The sequence below is a fragment of the Tursiops truncatus genome, chromosome 16 (genome assembly GCF_011762595.2).
Source record: "Tursiops truncatus isolate mTurTru1 chromosome 16, mTurTru1.mat.Y, whole genome shotgun sequence".
In the NCBI taxonomy this organism is placed as follows: domain Eukaryota; kingdom Metazoa; phylum Chordata; class Mammalia; order Artiodactyla; family Delphinidae; genus Tursiops; species Tursiops truncatus.
In genome coordinates this window covers 11,180,652-11,204,050 of record NC_047049.1, presented here as the reverse complement: position 1 = coordinate 11,204,050, position 23,399 = coordinate 11,180,652, and the positions used below count along the sequence as shown (strand labels likewise).

The 23,399-nt window shown below is 37.5% G+C and overlaps 1 protein-coding gene across 2 annotated transcripts in view; it reads left to right on the top strand.

Moving 5' to 3' along the window:
* The window catches only part of INPP5F (inositol polyphosphate-5-phosphatase F), a 100,442-nt gene that overhangs the window by 57,413 nt on the left and 19,630 nt on the right, over positions 1 to 23,399 (top strand). For both annotated transcript variants that reach the window (XM_019940121.3, XM_019940120.3), the window contains 12 exons: positions 1,204 to 1,332; positions 1,557 to 1,724; positions 1,842 to 1,898; positions 3,981 to 4,179; positions 4,724 to 4,903; positions 5,798 to 5,865; positions 10,912 to 11,036; positions 11,800 to 11,877; positions 12,782 to 12,902; positions 14,477 to 14,605; positions 20,326 to 20,443; positions 22,803 to 23,001. In XM_019940121.3, the coding sequence (XP_019795680.1) occupies positions 1,204 to 1,332; positions 1,557 to 1,724; positions 1,842 to 1,898; positions 3,981 to 4,179; positions 4,724 to 4,903; positions 5,798 to 5,865; positions 10,912 to 11,036; positions 11,800 to 11,877; positions 12,782 to 12,902; positions 14,477 to 14,605; positions 20,326 to 20,443; positions 22,803 to 23,001 (1,571 nt within the window). The remainder of the gene's footprint in view (positions 1 to 1,203; positions 1,333 to 1,556; positions 1,725 to 1,841; positions 1,899 to 3,980; positions 4,180 to 4,723; positions 4,904 to 5,797; positions 5,866 to 10,911; positions 11,037 to 11,799; positions 11,878 to 12,781; positions 12,903 to 14,476; positions 14,606 to 20,325; positions 20,444 to 22,802; positions 23,002 to 23,399) is intronic.

The following is a 23,399-nucleotide window of genomic DNA, read 5'->3' as shown; positions in this document are numbered from 1 at the left end:
TCCCTGGTCGGGGAACTGAGATCCCACATGCCGTGGGGCAACTGAGCCCGGGCGCCACAGCTAGAGAGCCCATACGCCACAACTACCGAACCCACGTGCTCTGCAGCCCACGTGCCTGCCACAACTAATGAGCCTGTGCTCTCTGGAGCCTGAGCACCGTAATAAAAAAGATACTGTGTGCCACAACTAAGACCCCAATGCAGCCAAAAACTAAATAAATAAATAAATATTTTTAAAAACCCCACAATCTTGAATTAGTTTTTTCTCCTCATTAAGTTTTTTTATCCTGTTTATAATCTAGTAATAGTTATTTTGTAAGTAAGACACTACTAATGATAACCATTTAGTAACTGTTAGCTCTTAACAGGTGTCTACCACTTAGCATAGCAATAAAACCAGTGTATTGAAAAAATGGAATTAGTCTGCATATGGTTAATAGAATCCTTGTGTCCCTTTCAGAATATTTGCTTTGTGTGTTGAGCCACATGAAATTATATGTAAAACGCTTGACTTTAACCAGGTAGTCCTCTGTAGAACCTCTGTGCCCTTCTCTTGTCTTAACACCTTCCCATCCTCTTCATCACCTTTGTTGGTTGGACTCCATATTTCCTGCAGCCCCTACTTTCTGCTTCAAACTTAATCTCTGGACCCAAAGAGTGTGTTTTTATGCTGATTTCATTAGTGTGTGTGACGATAGGAGGCGAGAGAGTGGTTGAAACGTCCAGCTTTTAACATTCTCAATAGAGCAGATTCTTGGCAACTTCTCACCCAAAACACTCAATTAACTAGCATGAATATTTAGCATATATTGCTCTAAAGAAGTGTGACTAGAGCATAGCATATGTGTATTTTGCACTATTTTTAATCTTTGATGCCAATTTTTAAAGCGTTAATGAATCCCAACCAGAGCATTTTATTCTTCAGTTATATTACATAAGAACTTACTATCATCCTAACCTGAATTTTCTACCCCTAAATCCTAAGTATATCCTGCCCTGTATTCTTTGCTTATCCTCTACTGTAGCTTTCTAATCCTTGAAACCACAGCTGTGTTTTCTAATATCAGTTGTCTGCTGGGTCATTTTACCTGCTCTTGATGTTTTAACCACAGTGCTTGAGGAATAGTGACACTTCTGCACTCACACTTGAACATTAAGCAAGCAGATATTAGTAATAATGAATTCTCTTTCTCCTATTATTTAGCTCTGTAAGAAGCATCATTTTGGAATTAACAAACCAGAGAAGATTATACCATCTCCTGATGACTCAAAGTTTCTACTGAAGACCTTTACGCATATTAAATCCAATGTGTCTGCTCCTAATAAAAAGAAAGTAAGAATTTAATTGCTATGGACTTGGAATTCATCTTTGATTAGTTTTCAATTGAGGGGTGACTTTCCTGCTAATAAACTTACTTTCAAACTATTTGTCATATTAAAGAACCATCTCTGCGTATCCTTGGGGTTATTTTTTACTTTGCTCCTAGGGAGTTGTGTGGTATCCACACAATGCTTTACATTTAATTCCTGCAGTAATAGTAGATTCATTTCTTACAGGTTAAGGAAAGTAAAGAAAAGGAGAAGTTGGAGAGAAGATTACTTGAGGAGTTGCTGAAGATGTTCATGGACTCAGAATCCTTTTACTATAGCTTGACCTATGACCTGACCAATTCAGTGCAGAGGCAGAGTGCTGGGGAGAAGGACCCCTGTCCTCTCTGGCAAAAGGTACCTCTCACAGCTCAGAGCAGGGTTTGCCACCAGAACAATTTATGGACCTGTTTGGCTTCTATAGGAGAACTGAAACAACATGTTTCTGAACTGTTTGTTTTCTACCTTTTCCAGGTTGATGACCGATTTTTTTGGAATAAATACATGATACAAGACCTTACTGAGATTGGTGTGAGTAGTTGTTTCTGAAATATTCTAAGGTAGTTTATAGTTGTTAGGCAAATATTTTTAAGTTGTACTAAAAAATTTTAAATCTCACGTAATGTTTTCCCCTGTAGAATGAGAATCATTTAGCTAGGGAAAACCAGGGCACTACTTTAAATATTCATAGTTCATAATTTGACTATATAGCCACAGGCTTATCTTTTTAGCAGGTTTCCATAGAACAGTCATAATTTAAGGCTGTGGAACTAATATCCATAGAGTTCCTGTAAAAGATATTTTGTTTGTACCCATTGGAAGTGTTGAAGCCCGGTTTTCCTTTAGTGATACCAGTCATTTAATGTTCCTGTTTCCTCATATGGAAATTGGAGTAGACAAATCTCTAAGAACTTTCCAGTACTACAAGTATTCGAATCAGGGAAGACAGGGGGTATGATGAAATTATTGCATGAGGTTCCTTCAGGTTTAATGATTACCTTCTTCCTTTACTCTGTCATGTATATTGGAGAATTATGACTGTCCAAAGACAGTTCATTTATTCGGTCAATCAACCAATATTTATCGAAAGCCTGCCATGTGCCAGTTACTGTTTTGGACACAAATTGAGCAAAAAGTTGAATAGGGTCACAGATTATCTTTTTCTTAACCTTTGAGAAAGTTCAAACCTTTTTTCTTTCTGTTTCTCCCTATTGGTGGTGGTTAGTATAAATGATTTTGACCTATTTATCTGGTGGTGTCTAAAACTAGGTATCTATCATGGCTTACCTCTCTAAAATGTTCTTGCCTCTCTATGATGCTGATCAAACCATGACCACCAAGACTTAATGATAGGGGGAGAAAAATAAGGGTGTCTGTAATGAGTATTTGTCCTGTTTGCTGACATATTGAGCTCTAATGTGTTTTGCAGAGTTTTTGTCAGACACGTAGCATTACCATTTAAAATCGATGACTTACAATAAAGGTGGCATTTCGTAGCATACCGATCTCTGTTCCCGCTGAGAGTTTTGTATTTATTGCTAAAACAAAAATATAAATAATGAGAATGGTGATAAAAGTAATGAATGCAGATAGATCCTTTGCTTCACTATTTTCAACTCTAACCACCTTCCTAAGATCCTATCTGCAGCCTCCATAAAACAAAACTGTGAGATAGGACCTGGAGTATATAAGTAGTATATTTCACAGCTACTTTAGACTGTGAAAGAAGGGGTGGATTTGAAGTTGATGCTGAGATTAAGGCTAGATACAGATACGGAGATAGGAGGGAAGGAGGGGCTAAGAACAGCTTCTCTGGAGCACTTTTCATCCTTTACTGTCCCTGCATACAGTCAGTTGAGAAATCTGAGTATTCTTAGTCGGAAAGACTAAGAGGAAATCTCTAACTTTAATTAATACTCTCCTAATTACATTGGATGACTTTTTAAAATAAGATATTTATGGAAAGGATTCTTTTTTTGGTTCATTGACTACTTGGATTTTAGCTTGGCAGAGCAAGACTTTTTCTAAACTAGAAAGTAGAATAGACCTCTGTGTTTCATAATAAAGTGATCAGAGTTGGTTGTATTTAATTAAAGGCTTAATACAATTGGGAGTTGAAAATCAACCTTTAAGCTTTATTTTCTTCTATACCAGCAGGAAGAACCATAATAGCCACATTTATTAAATCCTTACTATTAGGCAGGCACTATGCCAAACACTTTTTAGATTTTACTCATTTAATCTTCACAACAACCTTATGAGGTTGTCGTTTTTCTTATTTCACAAAGCAGAATGCCGAGGCATGGCAAGGTTAAGTGATTCACCTGCGTCAGGAAGTAAGTGGTGGAGCTTGAATTTGTACCCAGCAGCTGTGGTCCCTTTCAGGCAGCTCTTCTTATGAATGACCACCATAAACAAAAGGAAAGGCTCTCACCTCCGCCCCCCGCCCCTCCATTCCTTAGTGTTCTCCAGAAAGCAGAAAATATAGTTAAAGGATGGAAGGTTTCTGCTTCTAATAAACTAACAACAAGTATGTGCTAACTACTGCTTGGGTTTAAGGAAGTAGCAGTGCTGTACAGAATAGGAGCAACATGATGTTCATATTATTTTCAGACACCGGATGTGGACTTTTGGATTATCCCCATTATTCAAGGTTTTGTGCAGATTGAAGAACTTGTGGTTAATTATAATGAGTCACCTGACGATGAGAAAAGCAGCCCGGAGACCCCCCCTCAGGAGTCCACCTGCGTAGATGACATTCACCCACGCTTCCTAGTGGCTCTCATTTCACGCCGAAGTAGACACAGAGCAGGTGAGTGGAGGGCTGTAATAGTGTACAAATTAAATCCAGGCGAGAATGCAACATCTGCAGATGTATTGAAATGGTAATGACAATAATGGATTTGGAAACACAGTTGGCTTCAAAGTGCCCAGTGACTCTCAATAGTGTGATATAATTGGGGACCAAGTTTTTGGAGAGAAGTGAATGGGAGAGAGTTAACAAAAGGGAAAAGAAAAGGAGGTATATATGTGGAAAAGAGCAGAAAGTCACTTGGGATGTGCTTCTAGATACCATTGTTCCTACTGACAGCCTGTATCACAGTAATAAATCCTTCCCGAGTGCTAGCACCTTTGGGAAAAACCTCCTCTTTCAGTTCACAGGAACTATCTCAGCTTCAACTTTTAAAAAACGATGAATACAGGCATGATCTGGGGTAAGTTGATACTGTTCTGCCTGGCAGTTGCTCATTAGATCCCCAAGGCTGTCCTGAAAGACACAGATTTGGTTAAGAGGCATATCTAGTGAGAGTAATTTTTTTTTTCAATGTTGCTGTTTTGTTTTAATTTTCTTTTAGGAATGCGTTATAAACGAAGAGGAGTGGATAAAAATGGAAATGTTGCAAATTATGTGGAGACTGAGCAGTTAATTCATGTGCATAATCATACCTTGTCATTTATTCAAACACGAGGCTCTGTGCCTGTGTTTTGGAGCCAGGTTGGGTATCGATATAATCCAAGACCTCGGCTGGACAGAAGTAAGCCTGTCAGTTATTTGGTTTGCAGACGATGATTTCAGAGGGAGTTTTTAAAAATATTAGATACTTCATAGGTTTGGATTTGTTTTGCCAGATACTTCATTTAAAATAATAACTCATGGTAAAATTTAATAGTGATATAATAATCACAAAAGTAATAATGGTTGTTGACAATTTAAGTAATTGACAATAAAAAGATTCCAAAAGAAATCAAAACAGAGCTTAATGCACAGATTTTAATTTGTTGTTTCTTTAAAGAATACTTTATTACATGCTTAATTTTGGGAAAGTGTAAATATGGCCAATATTTATAGAAGCAGGAAATATCTTAAATAAGACAGCATCTACAAGGAATAGATAGGATGCCTTTACTCACATGTTTTGCTGGGAAAGGTTTGTTGTTGTTTTAAATATTAAGGACTTAATTTCTTCCAGTATTTTAACTTTAGCACTGGAATAGCTAAGTCATGTCAATCTAATTAGATTACTGAAAGAGGCTGATTTTAAAAATTGTTTTCAGAATATTTTTCTCTCAAAACAATTTATATTTGTGAGAATTCAGTAAAACTTCAGTTTTTAACATCCTTGTTTTAAAGGGGTTTTTATTAATTTTTTATGAACTACATGAAACCTTTTCTGACAAGTTGGCTGGTTATATAAATAATAAATGTCATTTCATAGTTGCCACCTTCAGTATTTCAGTTTAGTCTAATTGGGGGAAAAAATCAGAGATCTTCTGCTTAGCATTTCATTTTAAAATATTGGTTTTAGACAATCTTAGTTACATTTGGGCTGTCAATAAATTATGTAAAAGTAAACGTAAAGGTGGAATAGACACTAATTTCTGTGTTACACATGGGAAGGAAAAAAAGATTTTGTATCACTTCTTTGTAGGTGAAAAGGACACTGTCACCTATTTCTGTGCCCATTTTGAAGAACAACTGAAAATTTACAAAAAACAGGTGGGTTTTGATCTGTAGTAATAAGTGTTCCTTCATATTTTTAGAAATGGTTATGCATGTTTCTTTAAATTTCATGAAAATAATATACGATTCATAATTAAGCAAAATGGCATTTCTCGTGAAGTTAAAGAACACATAGCTAAGAGTGTTCTTTATATTCTTTAAGAATTATCATTGAGTCAGCTACTTTAGACTGTTTTTAGATGAGATTAATCTACTGTCAGTTACTACAATCTGAGAAGTATCTGGAGTAGGATAGGAAAATCATCTCTCAGTACCACCTATAGGTCCATCTCTTTGAGGTAACAATTTGGTATGTATCCTTCAATATCTTTTTTCTCGGCCCACCGTTCTTATTTATTCATACATTCATATGTAGGTATGTGAACATATAAACCAAAATCAATTGAGAACTGTTAGGTGAAATACAAGTTCAATAAGATGACCAGATTTCATACAGATTAATATAGACTAATCAGTAACTCTCTTATTCATTAGCAATGACCAGTCTGAAGGTGTAATGCCATGGGATGCATTCTTCTAACAGTAACAAAAATAGGAAGAAACAACCTGAAATCTACCGAACGTACAAAAAAGATAGCATGTATATGGGGGCAAGGGTGTTGGGAGGGGAGGATCACTGAAAAACGTAAAAGAAGACTTGAATAAACGGAGAGAAAATACCATGTTCCTGGAAGGAAAGACTCAATATTGAATAGATTTCAGTTGTTAATATATAAATTTTGTGCAATCTCAAAGAAAGTCCCATCAGGGAAATAAAAAGCAAACCCTCATATTGAAAAAAAATATAAAGTTTGTAGTAAGAGATAAAGGCAGGTAACTGGGGAAATGAGAACGCTCACACATTGCTGGGAGCAGCATAAGTTGCTATAGCCATTTTGAATGGTATTATCAATCAAAATAAAATATGCTTGGGCTTCCCTGGTGGCACAGTGGTTGAGAGTCTGCCTGCTGATGCAGGGGACACGGGTTCGTGCCCTGGTCCGGGAAGATCCCACGTGCCGCGGAGCGGCTGGGCCTGTGAGCCATGGCCGCTGAGCCTGCGCGTCCGGAGCCTGTGCTCCGCAACGGGAGAGGCCACAACAGTGAGAGACCCGCGTACTGCAAAAAATAAAATAAAATATGCTTATACTGTTAATCCAGTAATTTGTCTTTTGATATCTATCCTACATACCATATACAGAAATCAGTTCCAGATGGATGTGGATCTAAATGTGAAAGGTTAATAAGCCTTTTAAAGGAAAATATAGAACATCTTTTGACCTTGGGTCTTAAACAGGGCTTTAAAAGCACTAACCATAATGAAAAAAAATGACTTTACTAAGTGTTTAATTTTTACTAAAATTTTATTTACTGAAACTTTATTGAATGATCAAATATTTTGAATATTAAAATACTACTATTTGTTATAAATATTATTTATTAAAATTAAATAGGACTTAAGCACCAACCATAATGAAAAAATTGATAAATTTGACTTCACTGAAATAAAAGAACTTCTGATTATTAAAAGGCACCATTAAGAGAATGGAAAGGCAATTCACAAAGCGGGAGAAGACATATATAAGACAAAGGACTTTTATCTAGAGTACATTAAAAAGTCCTATAAATCCATAAAAAAGGTGTACAGCCCAAAAGAAAATTGGACAAAAGACTTGAGCAGATTCTTCATGAAAAAGGATGTCCAAAGGCCAATAAACATGAAAAGGTGTTCCACGTCGTTAATCATCAGGGAAATGCAAACTAAAACCACCATTCACAAAACCAGAATGACTAAAAGAAAAATGGCGGGAAGTACAAGTTTTGTCAAGGATGACAAAAAAATTTAAATCTCCCTGAGAGAAACATGTGTTCAATCAAGGGGGCATGTATAAGCCTCCTTATTGCAGCATAAAAAAACCCTTTGTTCATCAGGAGGTCAGTGGGTAAATAAAGTACAGCGTATCTAAAGTGCTGCCTACAAATGCTTAAAAATGATGAGGGGTCTTCCCTGGTGGCACCGTGGTTGAGAATCTGCCTGCCAATGCATGGGACACGGTTTCGAGCCCTGGTCTGGGAGGATACCACATGCCACGGAGCAACTAGGCCCGTGAGCCACAACTACTGAGCATGCGCATCTGGAGCCTGTGCTCCGCAACAAGAGAGGCCCACGCACCGCGATGAAGAGTGGCCCCCGCTTGCCACAACTAGAGAAAGCCCTCGCACAGAAATAAAGACCCAACACAGCAAAAATAAATAAATTAATAAAAACTCCTACGCCCAACATCTTCTTAAAAAAAAAAAATGATGAGGTACCTCTGTGTGTACTAATGTGAAAAGATCTTAAACTCATATAGTGGAGTGAGAAAAAGTGCGTAACAGCATATGGCATGTTACCATTTAAAAACTCCCACAAAACAAAACTGTCATATGTAATTCTCTTCCATATATATGTGTTCTCACCTACATATGGCATGCACATTTATATAGGAACGCACTTAGATGGCCTGAAAGGGTACACATCAAACTTGTAGTGGGAGTTACCTTCAGGGAAGGCTGTGGACTTAGCTTGTGGTCAGGAAGGATGTGACCTTTATCTACGTTTGAATTTTTTACAATGTAAATAAATTTCATGTATTCGCAATATGTGTAATTATAAGTAGCATTGAAGAGAATAAACCATAATTTAAATGTAACACGTAATCACTGTAAAAATTGAAGTAATTGTGAGGTATGTAAAGGAAGTAGAAGAAATAACCTCCTCTCCACCCTCATTCCTGCTCCCTGTTGACTTTCACAACCTGTTTGTACACATTATACTCATCAACTTTATAGGCGTATGTGTTGAGGAGACACTTGTTCCTTTCTAACAGTACCCCAAGAGTGTTCTTTTATCCACCCTCATCCGCTGGGTAATTGCTCTCTGGGAGGTGGGCGTACGGTCGGTCTGACTCAGTCATGGTGTCACTACTGTTGCTCTTGCCTGTATTTGGTACAGGCGTGGGCTTGTGTTTGTTCTTGGCACTTTGGCCAATGAGGTCTGATGTGAAGGGAAGTCTGCTGGGAGGCTCTGGGCAAGATTTCCTGCTCTAATAAAAAGAGATACAGGAACCCACAGTCAATCCCTCTGTGGTGGTTGTGTCTGGATTTGGTTCGTACTGCTGCAGCTGTGTCAAGCCTAGGTCATTAGCCTGAGGATTGACTAATATGCCGAGGATGGCAGAACAAAAAGATAGATCTGGTTTTGGTCACCATTGAATGAAGCAGTTCTGGAACCGTGCAACCTCGACTTCTGAGGTTCAGAACAAATTTCCGTTCTGAGATTTGAGTCAGTAATTTGTCATTTGCAGCAAAAAACATCTTGACACGTAAATATTACACATTCAAAATTTAAGTCAAAAGAGGGCTATAAGCTATGGGATATACACTATTCTGCAACTATTTTCACTTAATAGCTCATGGCTATTATTTAACCATTTCTCCATTGGTGGACCTTTAGGATATAGTTTTTGCTATTCTAAAATTCTCCAGAAAACATCCTTTATATATTTTGGAACACTTGTGTGCTTTATAAAGTTCTAGAGGTGAAATGGCTGGATCAAACATTACATTTCTTTTAGGTTGATACCTACCATTCAGTTGCTTCCAAAAAGATTACACCAGTGTACAATCTCAGTAACAGTGGGAGCCAGTGCCCATTACCCCATATACTCACTAATGCTGTCTACATTTAGTGTTCAGCTTTTGCCTGTCTATAGGTGAAAACTGGTTTCCTGTTTTAAAATGTACGTTTCTTTAAAGTTGTAGTCTCATGTTTATTGGCTATTTGTTTATCTTCTCTTGTGAATATCCTCTGTATCCTTTACCCATTTTTTTTCCTTACTGAATTTATAGCACTCTTTATATATTAATGGTTTTTATGCTGCAGGTATATTCCCCTAGGTAGTCCTTTATTTTTTTTTTAACCTTTGCTTATTCTGTCATTTAGTACACAGAGGTTTTATGTTTTTATGTTGTCAAATCTGTCCATCTTTTCTTTACGCTCTCTGGTTTTTGTTATGCTTAGAAGGTCAGTGCCATCCTTCAATTAGGGAAAAATCATCCCAACATTTCGTCTAGCTTTTTTATAACTTGAAGAAAAAATATTTAGATCATTAATGCATCTAGAATCTATTTTGTGTATAATGAAGTGTAGAGGGCTAACTTAAGTCCCCCTCCATGTAAACAGACAGTTATCCCAATACCATTTGTAGTATACCACTATAGTATAGTCCACACATAGTCCACATATAGTATAGTCCATATTTCTCTCAGAATGATGTAACCATAGCTTAGATTCCTCAGAGTACATACGTCTGTCTCTAGGCCATCTGACCTGTTCTGTTGAGTCATTCATTTTTCTGCACTTGTACCACAGTTTTAATCACTATACATTTAAAGTATGTTTTGCTCTCCAACGGGACAAGTCCTTTATTATTATTAGTGTTCAAATATTTTCCTGTATTATCCACTCTTCCAGATAAACTTTAGAATTAATTTTCCAAGTCCATAAAAAGATCCTGATTGAATTTTGATTGGGATTGTTGAGTATATAGATTAACCTAGGGAGACTTGACATCTTTACAATATTGAATCTTGCCATCTAGCACCATGGTGTGTCTCTCCATTTATTTAGGTTTTCTTTTACATGTTTCAGCAAAGTTTCAGAGTGTCCAGTGTGTAGGTTTTGTATATTTCTTTAAAAATTATTCTAGAGATTTAAAATACCTGCTATTATAAAGGAATTTGTTTTCATTTTATATTCTAAGAGGTTATTGCAAATGTATAATGTGTAAAAAAGCTATTCATGCCATTGATGTAAATTCTCATAAACCTAAATGTAACAAATGAAAATCTTATAGGGAAAAAAAAATTGATGCTTGAGTGGATTAATTTCTGAGTCTGGCTATAAATTATTTCTAAAACATAATTCTAAATAAATTCAGTAAAAATTATGAGTCTAATGTCTGATTAAACTAAATTTTTTCCTTTTCTTTACTCTCACAGGTTATTATTAATTTGGTAGACCAGGCAGGAAGAGAGAAAATAATTGGCGACGCTTACCTGAAACAAGTGTTGCTCTTTAACAACTCACACCTCACTTATGTTTCATTTGACTTCCATGAGCACTGGTAAGATGGCTTCCTGAGAGGAGTTTTGATCAGTTCCAATGTTTGTGGTAGACACTGCCACAGGGACCTTAGTTTTTCTTCTCTTTGTTGGGAAGAAAATCTTGTTCTCCTCATTGTTAGAGAGGAAAGGACTATCATTTGTTTACTTAGTTCCATTTACATACGGGTTTTATTTTGCCTAAAAATTTAACTTAATTCTTCCTGAAATATTTACAGTCTTTTTGTTCCAAAATGACTTGGAGACTTAAGACTTCCTTTTTTCCTTTTATCCTTCAGTAAAAGAATTTCTGGAACTTTCCCTGTCTGCTTGAGTTTGAGCCTGGCAGGAGTAATAGTGTTCCCTTACTTAAGGCTCATCTTTATACTGTTAGTAATACTGCTCTCCCTTAGGATAACTCCACTGGAGTTTGCTCTGGAAAAACAACAATCATTTTGATGGTAATTTTAACTTGTGTGTATTCTGAAAGCAAGTTTCTTCTGTCATAATCCTGACTCTAATGTGGGTTCATTTACATAGGTATTGAAAATTTTGGTGGGGAAAGAAGCTTCTGATGGCTGTGATATGTTTCAGTGTATTCTTAAGCATATTTTCTTTCATAATGAAGATTAGTTATAAATATTTATATAATTGCCTATTTAAAGTAGTGTTATTCTCATATTTACAGTAATAATTTTCTTTCATTTTTCCAAGTAACCTTAGGTATCATAAGCTTAAAAAAATTATTAAAGTTTTTTTTTTTTTTCCTTTTGGCATGTATTTTAGCCGAGGAATGAAGTTTGAGAATGTTCAAACACTAACAGATGCCATTTATGACATTATTCTTGACATGAAGTGGTGTTGGTAGGTATTTCGTAAGAAATCAGTTTGACAGACTCTTGGTCTGTGAAATCATATGTATTTGTCTAGTACCACTAAGTGTTAAAATAATAGCAGGCTGAGAAAGGATTTTTGTTTTTCTTGTTTTGCTTCCCAATTCCTATTCTCCTTTTCAAAAGGGTGTGAGTCATTAGGCATTGTTAGCTTTGAACAGGGCAAAGGTGTCAGGTGGTCACAGCAAAATGGAATGGAGTGCTCCGTGACTATTCTTTAATTCCTTCTGACGCTCCATGATCTACATTTCTTCTTGGTCCCTAACATGGGAATGAAGGTTTAGAGGTATTTGGTCCCAGTTTTGAGACATTTAAAAATTATCAGAGAAGGAAGTTGATTCTTCAGGGGAGACGTAGGAAGAAGAAGTTGGCTTAAAGGACAGGAGAGAACATTTGATTAGATTTTAAGGCCACAGGTGGCTAGAGAAGTTAGATGAGTGAGGCATGCTGCATGACTTCTCACTGGGTGATAGAGTGAATTCGTCTGTTCAAGCTAATTTAGATGCATTTCTACTTGAAGTCAAAAAGGAGGAATGGGATGGTGTTTTAAAGTGCCTTCTGGTTTTAAATGTGTAGAAAAGCATAACTAGGGTTTGTATCAGCTCTGCCTAGTAGTTGTGTGACTCAGGCAAGTCACTCTTTCTGTACCTGTTTCCCCCCCCCCCAAAATGGGGATAATATCTTCTTTGTTGAGTTATTGTGTAAATTAACAATAACGTCTACAAAGGTCTCAGTAATGCCTGCCACATAATAATATTCTAAGCAAATTGATAACCAATGTTGCTGTTGTTATTATTATACTGTGAAGAATTGTGGGTTTTGAAAACTTTAAAGTATTTCATATTGTAAAGTAATTCCATACTGTTTTTGAAAAGGGTTGATCAAGCTGGAGTAATATGTAAACAAGAAGGGATTTTTCGAGTTAATTGCATGGACTGCCTGGATCGCACCAATGTGGTCCAAGCTGCCATTGCACGAGTGGTCATGGAACAGCAGGTAATTTGGGGTCCACTGGATTGTAAATATTCATTTTTAATTTTTTTCACATGTAAACCAGTAACTAAAATCTTTGTTCCATAGAACATTTACAGCATGCAAACATCCTTGTTGCTTTAAAACCTGGAAAGTACAGCCTTTCCTAGAAATCAGTTGAATCAAGTGGCGTTTTCTTAAGTACTCATTTCAAAAATGTGAGGCCCAGCATTTAAAATTGTACTGGGTGGCACTGTGTAGTCATTTACCTTTTTCTCTCAGCTCCAAACACTCGCTTCTGTATTGGGGCATGGGGTCTGCACACCACCTTTCTGCTCAACCAGCTGGTTTCACGTCAGGCTCTGCCAATAGAGGGCATTAAAGGAAGACCATGAGGCTGGAGGAGGACAAGGGGACAAGTTCCTTCACCCGTGTTATATTCCCATCATCAGCACCCTCTCTGTGGCTTTGGTTCCTTTGGCACCACAGAACCAGCCTCTTCCCTTTGTGCCCCAACCCTGCTGTTTCCTGGAGTCATTATATCTCTCACCTCAGTGTCCCCTTTTAGATCTTTCAGCCCTGTAACGCCTGGATAATGAATTCCCAAGGTTGACATTCCTAGCATGTTTTTTTCTCCTGATAGAACCTTGTGACTATCCTTTGGGGATGCCTTCTACTGTCACATTGAAGCAGCCAGGCTTTGGAGATCAAGCCCTGGCCCTAGCACGTACAAGGTGTTGACCCCATGCAAAGAATTCAACCTTTCCAAACTTCTATCTCCTCATCTATAAATGGGGGTAATAAGAGTATTGATTGCACAGGGTGGTTATGAGGAGTAAATGAGATAATTTATTTTAAAAAGCTCGGACTTCCCTGGTGGCGCAGTGGTTAAGAATCCACCTGCCACTGCAGGGGACATGGGTTCGAGCCCTGATCCGGGAAGATCCCACATGCCGCAGAGCAACTAAGCCTGTGTGCCCAAACTACTGAGGCTGCACTCTAGAGCCCACAAGCCACAACTACTGAGCCCACGTGCCACAACTACTGAAGCCCGCATGCCTAGAGCCCATGCTCTGCGACAAGAGAAGCCACTGCAGTGAGAAGCCCACACACCACAACGAAGAGTAGCCCCTGCTCACCATAAATAGAGAAAGCCCACGCTCAGCAACGAAGACCTAATGCAGCCAAAAATAAAATAAATTTATATTAAAAAAAAGTTCTTAGAATGTGGCACCAGACTTAACATTTATTGGGCACTTACTGCTCTGCTACTATTAATATTATTGTTGTTTCTATATGGTTTTTAGATGGTTAGTTTCACTTCATAGCCAAATTTAAAAGAAAGACAAAATATAATAGTATGAGTCTACACATTAAAAATTACAGCAAAACAGTATAAATTTTTTATTCTATTTATTCAGATGTAGCAATTCATAAAGCTATCTTTCAAGTGGTGCTTAATTTTGAAAAAGTCTGAAAACATCATTTTTTAAAATTTAAGGTCCTAAATTGTACATGCATATGCTTCCTTTCTCTGCAGTATACATTTTATGTTATAGTGTTTATATGCAGTTAATCTACCAATGTATTAATTTTAGCTGAAAAAATTAGGTGTGATGCCCCCAGAGCAGCCACTACCGGTGAAATGCAATCGCATTTATCAGATAATGTGGGCCAACAACGGTGACTCCATTAGCAGACAGTATGCTGGGACAGCTGCCCTGAAGGTAAGTACCTGCAGCCAGCATCTGTGGGTCATTATGTGGGACACAGGGTATAGTTTAAAACCAACTTGGTTTTTGAGAGGAAAGTACATGGGTTTCAGGTGGTAGGTGTAGTTGACTCCTTTCTGGAATGTTTGGGTAAGGCAGGGGTCACACATTCAAATTCCACAGATGCCAGGTAATGTAACCCATTAGATTAAAGGGAGAGATGGGCTGTATGGACCTGAGGAAGAGCATATGTTGTCTTAGGAAGGTGCTGTTCTGCTACTTCCTAATGGGGATGGAGGCCCAGTGTTGCTAGATCTCACAGTTTTCAAGGGAGTTTGGAAAGTTGGAATTTTAAGTATAGCGGTTAAAACTTTATACAGACAAAATAAAACATGTCTATATTGGTGGGATTTGGGTCCCTGGTATAATTTGCCTCCTCTGAACTTGAATCCCAACCCTGCCTCTTACTAGCTCTGTGACTATGGGCAAGTCACTTAACTTCTCTGTGTCTGTCTCTTCATTTGTAAAACAGGAATAATACTAGGCCCACTTCAAAATATTGGCATGGGATTATATGAGTTAATAACATGTTAGAGCTTAGACCATTCCCTGACACATAGTAAATGTTGAAGAAAAGTTTCATTATCTTTTTGTGATTGTTATACATAAAGTCTTTTGAAGATCCCACCTAGCTGATCTTCACAGAATTTAATGTAAATGTAAACTGTAGTCACTGGTCACTAAATAACTCCCTCTGTGGGCAATAGGAAGTGGTTGAATTAGCTTAAATTAGGTTTTTGTTAATTTTCCTTCAAGGTAATAGTTCACCCCAGGATATTTGTTATAACAAATTGTACCATCGAGAGCTCAACAAGCATCAGATTATCCATCTTTTAGTTGGGTGATGAATGTCAAAAAGCTTTTTGTTAATTAAGGAAACTGAACTTTAGAAATCCTTGTGCAACTTATTGTTTAAAGAGAAGTACTACTTATGCACTCAACATCAGAGCACCTAAATATGTAATGCAAATACTAATAAAACTAAAATGAGAAATAAACAGCATTACAATAATAGTAGAGGACTTTAACAGCCCACTGTCAACAATGGATATATTATCCAGGCAGAAAATCAATAAAGAAACAATGAATTTGAACAACACTATAGACCCTATGCACCTAACAGACATATACAGAACATTCCATCCACCAACAGTAGAATACACATTTTTCAGAAGCACAAACGAAACATTCTCCAGGATAGATTATATGTTAGGCCACAAAACAAGTCTCAGCAACTTCAAGAAGATAGAAATTATATCAGGTATCTTTTCTGAGCACAGTGGTATGAAACTAGAAATCAGTAACAGGAGGAAAATTGGAAAATTCACAAATATGTGGCATTTAACATACTCTTGAACAACAGATGGATCAAAGAAGAAATCAAAAGGGAAATCAAAAAATATCTCGAAACAAATTAAACTGGAAACACAACATACCAAAATTTATGGGGTGCAGCAAAAGCAGTTCTAAGAGGAAACTTTATAGCTATAAATGCCTATATTAAGAAAAAAGGAAGATCTCAACCTAACAATTACACCTCAAAGAACTAGAAAAAGAAGAAGAAACTAAACCTAAAGTTGGCAAGAGGAAGGAAGTAATAAAGATTAGACCAGAAATAAGTGAAATAGAAAATAGAAAAACAATAGAAAAGATCAACAAAGTTAAGAGTTGGCTGTTGAAGAGATAAACAAAATTGACAAACTCTTAGCTAGGCTAACCAAGGAAAAAAGAGAGAGAACTCAAAATTATAAATGAAAGAGATATTACAACTGATAACACAGAAATACATAGGATTATGAGACTACTATGAACAGGCGTATGCCAACAAATTGAACAATTTAGAGGAAATGGATTAATTCCTAGAAACATATGACCTACCAGACTGAATCATGAAGAAACAAAATCTGAATAGACCAATGAGTAAGGAGATTGAATCAGTAATCAAAAAGCTCCCAACTAAGAAAAGCCCAGGACTAGGTGGTTTCACTGGTGAATTCTACAAACATTTAAAGAAGAATTAATACCAGTCCTTTTCAAACTCTTTTCAAAAAACAGAAGAGGGAACACTTCCAAACTGTTTCTATGAGGCCCTGATACATAAACTAGATAAAGACACAACAAGAAAACTCTGAGCCCATGTCCCTGATTACTGTAGATACAAAAATTCTCAACAAAATACTAACAAACCAAATTCAGCAGCTCATTAAAGGGATCATATTCCATGAGGAAGAGGGACTTACCCCTGGTTCAGAATTTGAAAATCAATAAATGTGTTACACCACATCAATAGAATGAAAGATAAAAATCATAGGATCATCTCAATAGATGCAAAAAAAAGCGTTTGACAAAATTCAACATCCTTTCACCCAGTGGTGAAAACTGAAAGCTTTCCTCTCAGATCAGGAACAAGACAAAGTTGCTCACTTTCACCACTCCTATTCATCATAGTGCTGGAAGTCCTAGCCAGAGCAATCAGGCAAGAGAAAGAAAGAAAAAGCATCCAAATTGGAAGGGAAGAAGTAACATTGTCTTGATTTGCAGGTGGTGTGTTCTTATGCAGTTGACTTTGAACAACATGGGTTTGAATTACACGGGTCCACTTTATATGTGGATATTTTTCAGTTGTAAATACTACAATACTACACAGTCTGTGGTTGGTTGAATCCCTGGATGTGGAGGAAATGTGGATACAGAAAACCGGCTATAAGTTATACAAAGATTAACCTCCACATTGTTAAAGGGTCAACGTTATATAGAAAATCCTAAAGACTCCACCAGAAAACTGTTAGAACTAATAAACAAATTCAGTAAAGTTGCAGGATACAAAATCAACCTACCAAAATCTGTCGTTTCTATACGCTAATTGAGATTATCTAAAAAAGAAATAAAATAATCCCATTTACAGTAGCATCAAAAACAATAAAATAGTAAGGAATAAACTTAACCAAGAAGGTGAAAGATCTGTACACTAAAAACTGTAAGATGTTGATGAAAGAAATTGAAGAAGGCACAAATAAATGGAAGATAGCCTAGGTTCATGGCTTGGAAAAATTAACATTAAGATATTACCCAGGGCTTCCCTGGTGGCGCAGTGGTTGAGAGTCCGCCTGCCAATGCAGGGGACACAGGTTCATGCCCTGGTCCGGGAAGATCCCACATGCCGCGGAGCGGCTGGGCCCGTGAGCCATGGCCACTGAGCCTGCTCATCCGGAGCCTGTGCTCTGCAACAGGAGAGGCCACAACAGTGAGAGGCCCACATACCAAAAAAAAATTACCCAAAGCCATCTCCAGATTCAATATAATCTCTATCAAAATTCCATTGGCATTTTCTACAAAAATAGAAAAAAAATCCTAAAATTCATGTGGAACCACAAGAGACCCCTAATAGCCAAAGCAATCCTGAGAAAGAACAAAACTGGAGATATCCCACTTCCTGATTTCAAACTATATTACAAAGCTGTAGTAATCAAAACAGTACTGGCATAAAAACAGGCACATAGACTAATGGAATAGAACCGAGAGCCCAGAAATAAACTCACGCTATCAGTCAACTAATAATTTGACAAGGGAGCCAAGGATAGTCAATGGGGAGGTGATAGTCTCTTCACTAATGCTGTTGGGAAACTGGATATTCACATGAAAAATAATTAAACTGGACCCCCTATCTTACACCATTCACAAAAATTAACTTGAAATGGATTAAAGACTGTAAAACCTGAAACTTTAGTTTACTCCTACAAGAAAACATAGGGAAAGTTCCATGACATTGATCTTAGCAATGATTTTTTGGACATGACACCAAAAGCACAAGAAGAAAAGTAAAAATAAACAAGTGGGATTACGTCAAAAAAAAAAGCTTTTGCATAGTAAAATAAATAATCAACAAAATGAAAAGACAACCCATGGAATGGGAGAAAATATTTGCAAACCATATGTCTGAGAAAGGGTTAATACCCAAAATATGTAACCAAGTAGTGCAACTCAATAGCAAAAAACAAATAATCTGATTTTACAACAGGCAAAGGATCTGAACAGCCATTTTTACAAAGAGGATATACAAATGGCCAATAGGTACATAAAAACGTGCTCAACATCAGTAATCATCAGGGAAATGCAAATCAAAACCACAGTGAGCTATCACCTCCCACCTGTTGGAATGGGTATTATCTAAAAGACAAGAGATAACAAGTGTTGGGAGAAAAGGTAACCCTTGTACATTGTTGGTGCGAATGTAAATTGGCATAGCCACTATGGAAAATGGTAAGGAAGTTCCTCAAAAAATTAAAAATGGAGTTACCATATGATCCAGCAATCTTATTTTATGAGTATATATCCAAAGAAAATGAAATCAGTATGTCACAGAAATACCTGTACTCCTGTGTTCATTGTAGCACTATTCGTAATAGTCAAGACCTGGAAACAACCTAAGTATCTGACGGTGGATGCATGGCTAAAGAAAATGTGTGTGTGTGTGTATACAAAATGTGTGTGTATATATATAATGGAATATTCAGCCATAAAAAAGAAGAAAATCCTGATATTTGCAGCAACATGGATGAACCTTGAGGACATTATCTTAAGTGAAATAAGGCAAACAGAGAAAGACAAATATTGCATGATCTCACTTATACGTGGAATTTTAAAAAGTCAAACTCATAGAAACATTGAGTAGATTGGTGCTTACCAGAGGATGGGGAAAATGGGGAGATATTGGTCAAAGAGTACAAACTTTCAGTTATAAGTTCTGGGGATCTAACGTACGGTATGGTGACTATAGTTAACAGTACTATATATATACACACACATATATCAAATCATCACATTGTACACCTTAAACTTATACAGTGCTACTTGTCAATTACACAAAGCTGGAAAAAAAAGAGGAACACTTTTTTTCCTTTGATATTAAAATTCTTTGGATGCAGCATTCATGTCTCTCTCTTCTATAATAGATTCATGTTGCTAAATTAATACTTCCTGCGAATGACCTAATTGGCAACGTGTTCTTCCTAAGTTGTCAATTTTAGGACCAGACTTGTTTCCAAGATTGCCTTGGATAGAAATAGTGGGGTTGGGATGCGGGAGAAAGAGACTATGCTTTCCTTGCCTTAAGTTTAAGTCACTACCTCTCTAGGGACTTGCTCTGACACCTTTGTTGTGAAAACCAAGAGAAACAAAACAATTAAATCTTCATTGGATCATTCTACAGGGATTGTAATGTGCAGCAAGGTATGGAAACCTCTGCTCTCTCTATATATACACACAACCACATATGCAGGTTAAATTCCATTATAATAAGCTCTAGGGAACTGTCTGCATTTTCCCACATCAGAAATTTGTGTGTTTTGAATATCATACCAGTTGGAGGTTTGAAAATCTTTTTGTTTTGTTTATTATATGATAAGTTTTGACCTGTAAATTCTAGATATTCTACAGATTGCCAAGAATGGCTTTACCTTAAGGCACAATCTAACTGTGGAGACTTTATGCCACCAATAGCATGTTTAATTGTTTGACATGCTTGGATCCGAGTCAAATACTAGTAGATATTTTAATTACATTATTTGGAAATTATAAAACCCTGTAGATTTCCAGTCTTGAATCAAAAGCCCACATTGACTTCAGGAACATTTTTGTGCTTGAATAAATTGTTAAAGTGACTTTTTCCTTGACAGGGTGACTTTACAAGGACAGGAGAAAGGAAGTTAGCAGGAGTTATGAAAGATGGTGTTAACTCAGCAAATAGGTATTACCTGAATCGATTTAAGGATGCTTATAGGCAAGCCGTTATAGGTAAGGAACATAAATGCCTTTCTCTCTCTCAAATTTGTTATTCTTTCTGTGACTAACCTTTTACAGTAACCAACTTCATTAACATAGTTCATATGTTGTATATTTGTGTCTCTGTGTTGAACATCTTACCCAATAAATCAAATTTTTACGAGATTAGAATTTTTTAAAAATATTTTATTTATTTGGCTGCATTGGGTCTTAGTTGCAGTATGTGGGACCTTCGTTGCGGCATGCAGGATCTTTCGTCGTGGTGCACGGGCTTCTCTAGTTGCGGCACGCAGGCTTCTCTCTAGTTGCAGTGTGTGGGCTAAGTAGTTGCGGCGTGCAGGCTTAGTTGCCCCATGGCATGTGGGATCTTAGTTCCCCCACCAGTGACTGAACCCACATCCCCTGCATTGGGAGGCGGATTCTTTTTTTTTTTTTTTTTTAATATTTATTTGTTTGTTTTGGTTGCACTGGGTCTTAGTTGTGGCAGGTGGGATCCTTAGTTGTGGCTTGCAGGCTCCTTAGTTGCAGCAGGTGGGCTCCTTAGTTGCGGCTCACTGGCTCCTCAGTTGCAGCATGCAGGCTCCTTAGTTGTGGAATGCGAACTCTTAGTTGTGGCATGCACATGGGATCTAGTTCCCTGACCAGGGATCGAACCTGGTCCCCCTGCATTGGAAATGTGTAGTCTTATCCACTGTGCCACCAGGGAAGTCCCTGGAAGGCGGATTCTTAACCACTGGACCACCAAGGAAGTCCCTACAAGATTAGAATTGACAATTTTTTTAGGCTGGAGCAGCAAAAGAAACCGCTCATTTCCATACGTATTTGTCAATTTGTTATTCATGTAACAGAAGGCAGGGTTGAGGCTCCTGGAGTATGGAATAAGGTGCCCTAAAACCTCATCGACTAAAAACTCCATATTCTATTTGTTTTTCCATTACTCAAGGCTGAGAGAGAAAAACGAGATGATTTTCTTTCTTCGTATAATGTTTACCATGTGTTCTTGCTATGGACAAATATAGCAGCCTTTCTTATAAGCATGATTTAACAGGGTATTAGGGTATCAGATTTAGAGATTATCCTAACCAATTCCTAGCACTATTTAAGAAAAGAAATGGAGGGTAGATTGCCCAGTGGAATTCATGCCTTGGCATATTTTAACTTTAATTTTCACGAAAGTATTACCTTTTAGGATTAAAGTAAATGTAGAGTATTCTGGATTAGAATCAAATGTAACAGCTTGTCATATGGTCTCTAAGAATATTTTTTAAATCCTATTTTTTAACCTGATTATTTATTATAAATGAAATAGTAGGGCCTATGCATAGGCAATTTAGGAATTTGAGAAGTCTGGTGTAATTAAGTTTGGTCCGTTTGCCCCACATAGGGTGCATGCTGATAGGAAAATTGGATTTTAGCAGTTTATTCAAGGAAAACTAAGATACCTTTCTTTCTCTTGGTTGATCTAGCGCCTCAGTTATGTCATTGAGGAGGCATGTTCTGTTCCTCTCTCATTTTGACGATCAGTCGCATCAGCTTCATCCTAACCCTGAAGCTGGATCTTTTCAAGTTTAAGAGAGAGGGGCCAGTAGCAGTCTGGGCTTACTGCTTCCCTGAAAGGGTCAGTGGTTGGCAGATCTCTCCCAGAAGCCTCCTCCAGGCTTACAGTCCCAAACAAGCACAGGGAATGGGATTACAATGATTTTGTTAAGCCTTGAGCTGCGTGCTGTACCAGGACGAAGTTAGCTTGTCTGTTCAGTTCCTTTGCCCGTTTTAAAATTGGCTTATTTGTCTTTTTATTATTGAGTTGTTGGAATTCTTTATATATTCTTGGATACAGGTCCCTGATCAGATAGATGATTTTTAAATATTTGCTACTATTCTGTGGGTTGCCTTTTAATTTTCATGACATTGTCCTTTGAGACACAAAAGTTTTTAATTTTGATGGTGTCCAGTTTGACTATGTTTTTTCTTTTATGGCTTGTGATTTTAGTTTCATATCTAAAAAAACAATGCCTAGTCCAGGGTCACAAAGATTTATGCCTGGGCTTCCCTGGTGGTGCAGTGGTTGAGAGTCCGCCTGCTGATGCAGGGAACATGGGTTCGTGCCCCGATCCGGGAAGATCCCACATGCTGCGCAGCGGCTGGGCCCGTGAGCCATGGCTGCTGAGCCTGCGCATCCGGAGCCTGTGCTCCGCAACGGGAGAGGCCACAACAGTGAGAGGCCCGCGTACCACAAAAAAAATTTTTTAAGAAGATTTATGCCTGTGTTTTTTAATGAGTCTTATTATTTTAGGTCTTGTATTCTCTTTTGCTTTTTAAAAATGCATTAGTAAACTAAGAAGATGATAGATATTAACACTTTCTACTCTAGATTTGATGCAAGGCATTCCAGTGACAGAAGATCTTTATTCCATATTTACCAAGGAGAAAGAGCATGAAGCTTTGCATAAGGAAAATCAGAGAAGCCACCAGGAACTAATTAGTCAACTCTTACAAAGTTACATGAAGTTACTGCTGCCTGATAATGAAAAGTTCCATGGGGGCTGGGCCCTCATTGACTGTGACCCCAGGTGAGTTGGAGTGGTGTCCTGGTAACTAACGTGCTTTCTGATGTTGTTAAGTTGTCCTAATTATTGCTAGCAATTGTCCATAGAGCTGTGGTCATGGATGCGTAGTTCATAGCAGTTCCCAAATACACGGCTGGTACTAAGGCAAGCTAAGATACTCACCTTGGCCGTAAAATTAAGGGGGCACTAGCAATATTTGATTTTTTAAAAACCCAAATTGTGAAACTACAGTTCAAAGCTTGTTTCTTGAGTTCTCCCCTGCCCCCAACCCCACTCCATGACCCAGAATCTAGGTTTATTGTATTAATGCACAAAACTGAGTGTACCAACAGGTTTAATGATGCTAGTTACTTTGGGTTGTAAAGTGGTCCTGGTCTTTCATAAAATAAATAGGGCAACTA